Source organism: Aulonocara sp. 'chitande type north' Nkhata Bay, linkage group LG3 (assembly GCF_057382095.1).
Source record: "Aulonocara sp. 'chitande type north' Nkhata Bay isolate Kocher_YH1m ecotype deep benthic linkage group LG3, A_spYH_male_GT1.1, whole genome shotgun sequence".
Lineage (NCBI taxonomy): Eukaryota > Metazoa > Chordata > Actinopteri > Cichliformes > Cichlidae > Aulonocara > Aulonocara sp. 'chitande type north' Nkhata Bay.
The window spans coordinates 52,882,460-52,894,801 of NC_141346.1; the positions used below are offsets into that span (position 1 = coordinate 52,882,460).

The 12,342-nt window shown below is 40.3% G+C and overlaps 1 protein-coding gene across 4 annotated transcripts in view; it reads left to right on the forward strand.

The window, feature by feature from the left end:
* The window catches only part of LOC147336192 (RAS guanyl-releasing protein 2-like), a 36,889-nt gene that overhangs the window by 2,436 nt on the left and 22,111 nt on the right, over positions 1-12,342 (forward strand). For all 4 annotated transcript variants that reach the window (XM_086285246.1, XM_086285244.1, XM_086285247.1 and 1 more), the window contains 5 exons: positions 9,939-10,072; positions 10,215-10,317; positions 10,555-10,611; positions 10,877-11,008; positions 11,535-11,685. In XM_086285246.1, the coding sequence (XP_086141372.1) occupies positions 10,003-10,072; positions 10,215-10,317; positions 10,555-10,611; positions 10,877-11,008; positions 11,535-11,685 (513 nt within the window). In that variant the 5' untranslated portion in view covers positions 9,939-10,002. The remainder of the gene's footprint in view (positions 1-9,938; positions 10,073-10,214; positions 10,318-10,554; positions 10,612-10,876; positions 11,009-11,534; positions 11,686-12,342) is intronic.

Here is a 12,342-nt window from a genome sequence, read left to right on the forward strand (position 1 = left end):
CACTGGATATTTGCCATCACCGGGATGGATGGTCCTGTGCTCTCTGTCTGTCCTCTACCTTCTCAAGTTTGCTTTTTATTAGCTAATCCAATTTAATCCTCCTTGATTACCACCACGGAGGCCGCCTGAATGTTGAAGTCTTTTTTTGAGCTGTTTGTTTGGTGATGCTTTTAACTGATTTAAACACCTGAAAGGAGAATTTAAAGGCACGCGGCGTAGGCAGAGCTGGAATCAGACTTGGTACGACTCCTACTAACTTGGCAGAAGAACAGCAATCCCAAAATTGTGACAACTAAGGATCTAATTGTGAATAGATGTGAACAGGGTTACTTCTAATTATGTATCAGCCTTCACAAACTGTTTTGCAAATGGTCTGCAAATAATTAAGCGGTCATCTGGGATATTTGGATTCCTCTGCTCCCTACTCAACTCTTCAGCTTGCAGCAAAGGCCACGTACTCTGTAAAAAGGTATGGCGGGAACACAGGAAAGAGAGGCGGCAGCAGAGGAGAGGGAGACATTCTGTAGGAGGGGAAGGTAGCGGGGGTGGGAAAGTGTCAGACCTGAAGAGCTATAAATCAAGCTGAGGCTTTGAATTCAATCAGATAGGGTGAAAGGCATTTGTGGGCAAATCCAAAGCTGATTACTAGAGAAATTAGCAGGTGGTTACAATATCACCATTATTTAAAGTTTGGGCTGAGTGGGGTCGCTCTGCACTGAACAGGTGTTAGGCGTGCCTCAGTTTCAGAAAGGGAATCGAAAGTGCCTGTTATCCCACATCTGCTACCAAGTAGTCTCTACCTTTGTTTTCCCACTCATTCTGTTTACAGTCTGTAATCTGTCAAGCTTTTTATCCGAATGTGCATAATATTTGGTGTGTTATGACTACAGGAAATTGAGGGCTTTGTGGTGTGCTCATGGATGTGTGCTGTTTTAGGGAGGAATACATAAACAGGAACTAGCCAGGGCTGTTAAAAAGCCTGCGGGGGTAAAAAGGAGGGTGGTTGTTTGAATGTGAAACTCCCAGCATTCACAACTAGTTCAAAATGACTGTTGTATAAAACCACTGTGCAGCTCAGTGAGCACATCTCTGACAGGCAGGAGGAAATGAAGCAGATAAACATTGCGAACAGAACAAATTGGCCTCCAGAACTGCAGTTTGTGCCTCATTCTGCAAACCGCAGGCCTTTCTTCGAAGATCGGAGTTTGTGAGAATTAAAACATGCAGCATCACTTGGTATGTGGCCCTAACCAGAAGCAGTTTTTACAGCAGCTGCACAGCTGTGCCTCCTTGTTTCTGAGTCAAGGGTGGAAAACAGCACCTTTGGGCAATATAAGTAGCTGAGATTTATATTGCGAAGGTGAAGCGGCTTAAAAAATACTTTTCAGTTTTCTTTTGTTCGGATGATTTCTTGCTTGAGTATAGCACGTTACTGCTGACTGTTGGTCAACGTTTACATTCAAGGCTTTGTGTTAGACAGGATTTATGAAGGAAAGCTTCTTAGGTTTTGGGCAACTGCTCTTTTTGCAACAAGACTTCCGGCTCTCTAAAAGTCTATGCAAAACGAACCTTGTCCAGTGACCACCAAACTTTGTCCCAATAGACTCAGTCACTACTTCCAGGTCAAAGTTCATAATTTCATATTGCAAATGAAGGTTACTATTAGAGCGAGAAAGCATGGTCATCCAGGATGTGCTTATTGGCTAATGACTATCACTTATCAGTAGTGAAAAGATAGTGACAGCAAAAACACCCAGGTTGAGGCTTTTATGCACTAACCAGAGGGTGTTATCATTGTGACTACACCCATGTTTTACATCTTTTAATCTAGGGTTTAACTTTAACCTCATGTAAAAAATACAGAAAGCCTTAACCACAAACGTATTTTTCTGCTCTAGAAGGTAAATATAGTATGTAACAGCTTGCAGCTGCATAGCCTTGAGTAAAGATGGACAGTATTGCCTGGCAAACGGGGGATTACATGATTGTGTGTTGCACAAAGGGAAAACACAATCACACAACTAACTGGCTTTAGAGGTTCTTGTCTGTTAAGATAGCTCTTTGTTTTATTTTATTCTTTATGCTAAGCTAAGTAGTTTCTTGGCGCCGCTTCACATAAAGTTTTTCTTACATAAAAGTCTGACAAAAGTGCAAATGTGCCAGTTTCGCTCTGTTTAGAAGACTCACAACTCTGATCAGGAAAAAAAGGCTAGCCCGGCTGCATTCAAGGTCATAAAATCTGCTAAGTTAAACCCTTGTAAGCTAACTATAGGTAGCAATATCCTCATATTAACTGTGGAGACATGCAAGTAGAGTAAATTCCTTTTGGCAAATATATGAATGAATGTATTTCCCCTTTAATTTAAAATTTGGCCATTGGAGATGGAACACTTTGCAACAACAGGAAGTGATATCCCTGACTTCAGCAGAACACTAGAACACGAACCCTGACCGAGGCATGCTTTGAAGTTAATAGACAGCTGGCAGGAATCAAACCCAAATGCAGAATTCCATAAAATGATGTATCACATTGGGCCTTTCACACAATACGCCATGTGGCCTCATCTTTTACTCATCACGCAGTGAGGTTTGAAAAGGAAGTTTTGTGTGTCAGAGGGATAAATGACAGAGTGAGGAAAAACTCTAGCATATAGAGGAAATATGTGTGAAAAAAATTATTCATAACACTTACTCAAGCCGCTCTGTACAAGTGTGTTTGTAATAAGGTAGCAAAAAAAGAGAAAAGTGTGGACAAACAGAAGAAGTTGCCACATCTCACATACACATAGCAGCACACCCTTCCGGTATTTGTTGTGAAGCAAACTTTCACATCTGGTAAAGGACCCATATTTGAGCAGGAAGCTTGAACACAAAGCAGTGAAAACAATCTGACACAATGATGCATTGTCGCATTTGGGGGGGTGGTGGCAGGAGGCATACATTATAACACATGAAATCAGCCACGATGTCCTCTCTGTCTCCTGCGTTACGTTTTTCATTTGAAGTCAGAAATGGGAGATATAAGATATTAATTTGAGCCAGATGTGGAGCAGGATGCGTGACTTTATTTGTTAAAGGACACAACACAACATCCCACGTGGGTAGCTGCTGTCTCCCAGCAGGAGGACATTTACATATTTTTCTCCTTTTCCCCTCTCTGTTATTTCAAGATTACAAAGAAGTGCTGCTTTTCTCAATCTTTTGAGAAGCATTAGCATGAGTGCTTCCATGTGCCTATAGAAATTTCCCAGTTGCACTTTAATTTCATATATCTCATTGTGTCTTCTGTCAGTACTAACCCTCTATACTTAATCTCTTTCCTCCTTCGGCCAACAGTATCTTTTTGTGTTTTACTGAGCTGAAGCACACTCTTCCTGCCTCCCAGTCTCTCTCTTTATCACCCATTCAAACATTCCTCCTCTCCTCCCTCTGCTTCAACCCCTTCCCTCCCTAAGGAGCAACTGTAGCTGCTAATCTCAGTTTGCAGCCGGTGCCCCCCCACTGATGTGGCATTCTGCGTGTCCAGGGAAAGGGAAATGTTTCCCTTCCTGCTCTCAGTACCCTACAGTCTCTAAATAGAAGCCTGCCACCAGCTACTCTGAAGAACTATATCTGTCCCATCATGCAACACCCTTACTACAACTGGGGGATGTAGGGGAATAAACAAGGGTGGTGTGTATGAAGAACTGGTTTTTGTACGCGTATTACAGTCTGTCAAAGACAGGAAGATATGATTTAATATCATATACTTTTTTTTTAAAAGCTAATATCATTAGAAAAGGTTGTCTGCCTGTGCCTGCTGTTATGTTACATTTTACATGGTCAAATTTGTTAGTGGAAATCTAAACGTAATGCTATTACAGTTTCTAGCTGTAACATATGATGAAAGGAAAACTGTCTTAGCATCATTACCCACCAGTAAGTGGTTCACAAAAATGGAAAATGGAACAGCAAAAGTAAAAAGGAGGCAGATAGGAGGAAAAGCCCGCGCGGGTGAAAATAATCAAAGGTTTTATAGGAAATCTGGCCTCTTTTTTTTCTTCTTTAAAACACGGTAGCTATTTAAGTCATTCATAAAGTATGTGACTAGACTATAAAACTATGTTTTAGTGTTGTTTTTGCATTTCTTCCACACAATAGTAAGAAACATTTACTATTGTAAACAATTATTACACGGTAGCCTCAAATTCAGAGCTCTTATATATTTGCTAAAGTTTTAGTAGAAGAATACTTAACTTATTTATTTCATACACTGAGGTTCATACAAGACTGACAGCTATAAGCAGCATCAGCATGACAATGTGCTCCATTAATTAATAATGTGTCTGCCATGTTGTTCAGTATGTCACATGCTTATATCTGAAGATTCACACCAAACACAACATAGAGCCGAGGTCATCTTTGTGTGTCTGCTTAAAGAAAGTTGTGACAAAAGTTGTAAGCACACAAAATATGAGGCCCAAAATGTACAATTTGGTAGTAATCCATCCAAACGTACTTGAAAAACGGGACTCTGTCCAATCAGTCTTGCTATGGCATTGACAATTTGAATAAAGAATCAAATTCTGTTAAAATTGTGTCTCTTTTCTTATAACTGTTATCCACAAAAAACTTGTTTTTCCCAAACGCCAATGAGAGAGGATAGAGCTAAATCAATGATTGTGAATTAGCATGTAGCATTTATCAGCGTGGAATTGAGTCCATTATGGGAGTGTCGATAAGACGATGGACATGATTATTGCCTGTTTGTCAATGCCTTATCATCAGTTAGTACTTTAAGACGGGAAAGTCAATAAAGATTTAAGCTCTCGGTTTTCTTCTAATGTCTATAGCTGGAAAAAGTGTGCGTTTAGCATAAGCTCCTTTTATTAAGAGTTCTGCTGCTTTAAGTCAGCTCATAAACTCTGCATTTGAGCAGCAGAACAGAAGCCGTCATATTTGGAATATCAGTTTTCACAGACATCCTATAAAACCACTATTTGTTATTATTAGTTATGTTAACCTCATTATTTTAACTACATGTATATTTCAGGTGCTTTTAAATGTGTCCAACAGGAGTCATCAATTCTTAAACAGTAGCAACAATAATATGTCAGCGTGAATTCACTGTTATGGGTCAAACTTCAAAAGCATTGGTGTAAAGTTGAGAATGAGCTGAAAAGCAGCTCGCCTGTTATTCTGTGACCGTGATATTGAAAACGAGAGAGGCAGTAGTCTGAAGGGGGTCTGACTGCGTCTAGCCGGAGGATGTGACCTTTTTCACTGCCCAGTAAAGCAGCAGCACACAGCAGATTCTGCATGGCCAGGATTGACCAGGCACCCGTCAACTTCCCTTTATCCCCGCTGAGCCCCATCCACCCCTTAATCTGCCTGATCGATGGCCCCGGGTCCTCGTCACCAGGCAACCAAGGATGACACTAAAGCTCTCGCAGTGTGTGCTTCTTTACAATCAATTCGCCGCTTTGCAGATATCGGGACTGTATTAGAAAGACGCTGTTGGAAAAACACTTAAAGAATGTCTAGAAAAGAAGGGAGGAGGGACCCTGTTTAAGACAGATCAGTCTTAATTCATATAAAAACGTAGAGAAAATTGTTCTCTGGGTAATGGCAAAGCGTTCCTGTCAGCAGGATGATGAATGGTGTATTTGGAAGATACCATCATCATCAAGATGGGCACAGTGTGTTCAGCAGCGCCAGACTAGACTCTGCTAAAGCGTTGGTGACACTTTAAAACACCTCTGCTTCTCCCTTTCTTGTTTTGTTTAGCCCCTGAGAGATGGGCCCCACACAGAAGGAGAAAGTGGTTTTAGGTCCTCATTCAGTTTTGAGGATGGACACTTTTGTAATAAACACTGAAAATGCAGAAGTGAAACAGAAGAGCACATTTTTTCACAGGCAAGGCCATCTCAGCTCAAACCTAGATGATCCTCAGGCTTATCTCCTGCAGTGAGGAAACAATTGACTTCAAGGCAATTTTCATTCTCATTATATTCATGACATGCGAGCAGACGTAACTGCCAGTGCACAGAGCCAATACTGATGGAGTGTAGGCTCCTTTTTCTGAGCTAGGCATCACAGGTCTTGGTGTTTGTTTGCTGAGGTTTTAATACTCACATGCAACACTGCTTTACTTCCTGTGGTGACTTTAGCAACCCACCTTGAAACTTTCATATCTATTTACAGCAACACAAAAGCCTTTTTAGTTGTTCGCCATTTATCTTCCCGTAATCTGACCATATCGTTTCAGCAGTTTAATCTTGCCTACTGATCAGCGCTGTGGCTGATCGCCCTAACAATGTGATGATTTAAATTGCGGTTGAGGATTATACTTCTATCTCTTTCTCTACGTTTGCTTCCCCCACCATCCCTGCAGAACGTGGCTGAGACAGCTTGTGAAGCCTGTAATTGAGTGTGTCCACCCACCGCGTTGCGGCAGAGACAGTGCAGTGAAAGGCTTCATTGTGTCAGGCACAATGGATACGTACACATACACATCACACCCTTCTCACACTCACAGAGCCACCACATTAAAATAAAGTTACAGCAGTGCACAGTGTGTTGTTGGGGACTTTGTTACCTAACTTTGTTACTTGAGCTTAACCTTAGTGTCACTTTTACACTTATAGTGTCATGAAAAAATGTTCACACCTACATGTTACAGACCACAAACAAATTTTTCTATTAGACAAAGTCAACCAGAGTAAATATCAAATATTTTTTAAATAATAATTTCATTCAGTCAGGAAAAAAAAGCTATTCAAATCTATCGGGCCCTATGTGATAAAAAATATCTATCATGAAATTAGTTTGACTAGCCTCACCCAGGCCTGATTACAGCCACACCCTTTTTTATTTTTTTATTTAGAAATAATTTTAATTGAATTGAGTCGAGTCTGACACAGTAAAATAGGCTAAGAGATATCAGATCATGGAGAAACCTTGGAGCGCTGATGAACCATCCCAAAATTACTTCAGAACCCAGAACAACTAAAAGAAAGTGTTCATGATTCAGTAATAAGAAAGAGACTGGGAAGAACCATCTGACATAAAAATAACACAGCATTTCATAAAAAGAAGATCCCACCAACAGTCAGACACCGTAGAAGTGTGATCGTCCACTGCTGCTTCATGACCTGGAAGGTGGTTCCTTCAATTACCTTGCTGTAATTGAAGGAACCATGAATTTTGCGACCAGAAAATCCTGCAGGAGACTGTCATCAGTTTGCGCCTGGAGGTTCAGGCCCACTTGGATTATGCAGCTGGACAATGATCCGAAACACATCTGCAAGTCCAGCTCCTAAAGCCTCAAAGAATTCCCAAAAAACCAAACAGATTTCAGAGCGACCTGGTCAAAATCTGACTGTCAAAGAATGACCTTAAACAAGCTGTTGATGCTTGAAAACTCTCCAATGAGGGTGAATGAAAGCAATTCTGCAAAGAAAGGTGGGGCAAAATTCCTCCACAGTGATGTGAAGGACTCCTCGCCAGTTATCGCAAAAGCTTGATTGGAGTTCTTGATGCCAAGGGTGGTGCAACCAGGCTCAGGGGGCAACTGCTTTTTCACACAGGGCCAGGTAGGTTTGGAGCCTTTTGTCTGCCTGCATTTTAGATTAACTTGGGTTATCTTTATTTAATACTACAATTATCTTTCATGAGCTGAAACATTTCAGTGTGACAAATATGAAATAAAGTAAGAAATCAGGAGGGAAGGCAAATCCTTTTTTCACTGCACTGGGCCGTCAATGTTTTGATCTGGGGCTATATAAAAATGAATCAAAATTACTAGTTTCTTTAATGAATGGATGGATGGATGGATACATTTGACCAATTAATCATGTCATAACTTGGAAGATGGTATATTTTACTGATCGAGACACAAGTAAAGAATTTGGGATTACTCCAAAATAGTTATTTTGTTCTTCTACTGAAGGTATTTTGTGCTCAGGTGTGTGTATATGTTGTTAAAAAGTAACTGGTCATTAAGTTGTTGTTGCCATGGTTACTTGGAGCCAGACCTTACCAAATCAAGAAAAGCACAGATGCAAATTTTTAGCTTGTTTCCTATGAATATGTGATAGAATGAAACGCATGTCAAAATATTTGCTATTGTGTCGTAAATATTCATCAAACTTTTTTATAGCCTGCTGCAGACAGCATTACAGCATGTCAGGAAAAGATAAATAGTGGTTTCCTGCTGATTGGGCTTGTGGCTTAGTATCTGTCTGATAGAAAAGCCACACACATCGGTGAAAACTGTTTATTATGCTTGGCTCCAAAGTGCAGTTATAAAGCATAAAATTGGTGTGTAAATGTAAAAACTGATTTTAGTTTGACGAAACAATCAGCCAGGATTATAGATCTGATTCTTTACTGATACAAAACTAGCATTGCCGCAGTCTGAAAACAATTTATTATCGAAGCAGTAATTTGTTCAGCTGGTTAAGATGTAACGCAAATATTTATGTAAACTTCTGGGCAAAACAATTTTAAAAGGGTCATATTTTGTAATCAATCGTGTAAAAATTGGGCGTCTGTAGTTTAGGAAGTAGAGCTGGTCATCTACTAACGGTGTAAATAGTCATTTGATTACTCGCTGCAGCGGACACAAGCTACACACATGGGTCCAAATACCTATTGTTTCTGCATTTTGCCACCAGTGTATCAAAATATAAAACATTTTCTATGAGGCTGTAGTCAAAGATAATGTTGGTCAGCAGAAATCTACTATTGTGAATTTGCAGTATAGATAGAAGTAATCACAGCAATTGTCTGGCCAATGAGAAGCAAATGACCAACCACTGGAGCAGTTGCAGCAGTGGGTCATATCTTGGCATTCTAGATGCTAATGGCCCTAATAGAAGTCTGTGTTCTTGTTGTGGGTGAGAATCTACACAAGTAGCCTTCATGCTCTTCAGCTGACAGTATTTTGTGCTCAGGTGTGCGTATGTCTCATGAGGACCTCAAACGGACTATAATCCCTGGCTTCTTGGTATTGCCTTCTTTTTTTTTTGTTTATTCCTTTATCGATCCCACAAATTTGACAAATTTGGAACACAGTGCTTGCTGTTAGACAATAATGATAGTCACATGAGCCTTCATATAAATAGCTAAGACTAGTACTGCATTCCAGAAACCTTTGTTAGGAAGTGATGTCCTTCTCGAGTTAGTGGGTTCCAGACAAAGGCAGGAAAAGCAGGATTTGTTTTGGTCTTAGCAAAGTAGATCCATGCAGGTATCACTATGAATACAGCATAATATTTAAAAAACACAATCATGGATAGAACCTGATCAGTTTTCTGTGTACGACTTATTTAGGGAGTCAGAAATAAACAGGATTGGCAGTACGGATTAAAAGTTTGCAGTTTTACTTCTGTTTAAATTCAGTGCCGCCAGCTTGGATCGCTAATTAGGATATGTTGATATTCTAATTATTCATATTCAGTAATGCACTATAGGTGTAGTTAAGACTAGGTTTATGTTTGATTGGTCCTGATATCAAGATCCGGCCTTTGCTGTGAGGACCAGGCTTGGTAAAGACTGATTGGTGCAACTGTTCCCTGTAAACTAAAGCCCTAATTCACCAACTCATTTCCCCACACACAACACTAACAGACTGCAAAAACTTTAAACTGTTAACCCCGAAAACTGGGTCACTTAAAAGGTGCTTCTATAAGTAGAATGAGTTCATTGCAGATTTTGCACATTGACACCATGAATGTGTTTTGGCCATACTTAACCATCATATCAGATGACACTGACAGGCACATGTCCCAGTTAACTTACTGCAATGAATATGCCACTCTGCAGTGCTGAACAGGATATAGAAGAACTAACCACACAGCTATTTTAAGTGTGCTGCAGTAGCCAGAGTAAGTTTTGCTTCCCCTGTGTTTACTTAATAATTACTCCCCTCTCTTTTCATCTCCTTTTGTGTTCAGTGAGAGCCAACAGATTCAAACCACAGAGAGGTAAACGAGGGGGAAAACTGAGAGGACAGCTACGATGGAGTCCATATTATCGGAACAGTCTGCCACTGTGGACGAGCTGGTGGAAGCCTGCATCAAAGCCTTTGGTTGGTTATTTAAGTATTATTTCTTTTATATGAATTATTCATCTGCTTGTAAAGGGAGGCAGTAGAATAAAAAACACAAGCACAAATTGAACATGCTGAGGTATCTTCTTAATGACAGGTGACTCCCTGTTTTTCCTCATAGATGAGAAGGGCACTTTGAAGGATGCATCCTTGGTCCGCATGTTCCTCATGATGCACCCTTGGTATATCCCTTCAGCTGACCTGGCCAAGAAGCTCGTGCTGAAGTATCCTTCACCTCTGAGTGTTCTTACATCAGTGACAAATGTTATGTGTTTTTTTGCTTAGTGTTTTTCTAAGAATGCTGCCTATGAATATATCTTTTTTCACACATAATGCACAGAGCAATGGAAATAGTGCCAGACTTTGTTCCCCTTCTAAATCTGAAATCTAAATGAGATTTTTGAAGAAGTTGTTGTAGTGTTGCGAGGAGCAGCTCGGTTGCACCTTGACCTCAGCATCAGATCTCAAGAGGATGGCTGCACCGATGAGCGCCGAACAAAAATATGCCACCTCGTCAAGTAACAAACCATCTTTTCTGACTTCTGCTCGTCTCGTTGCCTTTTTCTAAGAGATCTTTGATCTTTCCAAGTGTCATTTCCATTTATCCTTTTATCCTTTCTAGTTTTTTCTATGGTCTTCTTCATGTGCTCCAATTAGGTGCTTTGTTTCATCAAATACCAAAACTATAATGCTATTTTAAATTATGAGTTGACCACAGCCCAGTCCTTTCAGTGTATGCCATCACGCTCACCTCTCTCTCTCTCCCTTTATTCTTTCTTCCAGGTACTGGATTTCTGAGTTTCCCGCAGAGTTCAATCTGAACCCGGAGCTGGCAGACCAGATCAAAGACTATAAAGACCTCTTGACCACTGAGGGCAATGAGAGGCAGAGTCAGCTCATTGACTTGGACAGCGTGTGAGTGAATAGGCCGCTGAATGCTGCGTGTGTTGTTGACAGTTTGAATGAGTGTCCCCATCTGCCGATGTTTATGTCAGCAAGCCCTTTATTGCCTGTTATTTGAAATTGCTGAGCTGTGCTATGCAGGGCCAGTGACCTGTCCTTTTCTGAGAAATGCCACTTCTATATGGCTCCGCTTTCTTTTATTGCTCCAAGGAAATGAATTCGTGGAGCTGATTTGATTTCTATGCCAGAATATCTTAGAATAAGCAGGGGAATAGCCTTCTAAAAATAACTTCTACAGCAATAGTTGGAGAGTTGTAGTTCAGTCTACAAATATGAGGTTTCTCAGGGCTTTTTATATTGTAGACACATTGTACTATCATCATTTTCTCATGGTAGTTTTTCCTTTTTTTCCCCCAACAGCCTTTAAAGGCCAGCTGTAACTTTTGCAGCGGCTATAAAAGTGATCCTTGTGTAGTTTTTTATGGTGCAGTTCCAAAAGACCTTAAAAGAGACAACCGTGCTTTTTCTCCCCTCTCAGGCCGTCATATAAATGGAAGCGGCAGGTGACCCAGCGTGTCCCATCTGTGTCCAAAAAGAGGAAAATGTCCCTGCTGTTTGATCACCTCGACTCCTGTGAACTGGCTGAACACCTGACCTATCTGGAATACAAATCCTTCTGCAAGATCCTGGTCAGTGTGACCATGGCTCTGTTTTTATTTTTTTTTTACTGTGATGTTTACAGCTCTTAAATTCTCAAGTAACTCTGTGTTTACATGATTCAAGGCTCACTGCAGTTGCTAAGCAATAGTTGTTAAAATCAACTTTAACTGGGCAGTAATTATATTTAGTGACTGGAAATAGTGTTCAATTTGAGAGCTATTTCAGGAGGCAAAAGAAATGACTGGGTCTGTGCAGAATTAAACGCTTGAGGATTCTTTTTGTTGATAATTTATTCCAGTGGGATGATGCTCGTGGCACAGTAGGGACAGTGTTAATGGCGTTTCTTTTGTCTTTGTCTTCATGGCTCTGCTAAAATAGAGTTTTGCCTAAAAGGAAACAAAAAATCGAATTAATGAGGATCTAACAACGAGTACAGCTGTAATTACACAATATTATTTGTCTGCATTTGACTGATTACAGACAGTTAATATAATAATATAATTTCATAAACCAGGCTTGCTGTTTCCCATAGATTGCATTAGACAGACGTAATGGCGTCATCCAGTGTTTGTGGGGCTAATCGGACTGATACAGCATTAGATGCTCATGTGATAGGAAGTTGTCAATACCTTAATTGTTTTCTGTCTCGTGGCAATTTTAATCCAAATTTGACTTGGACATGCAGC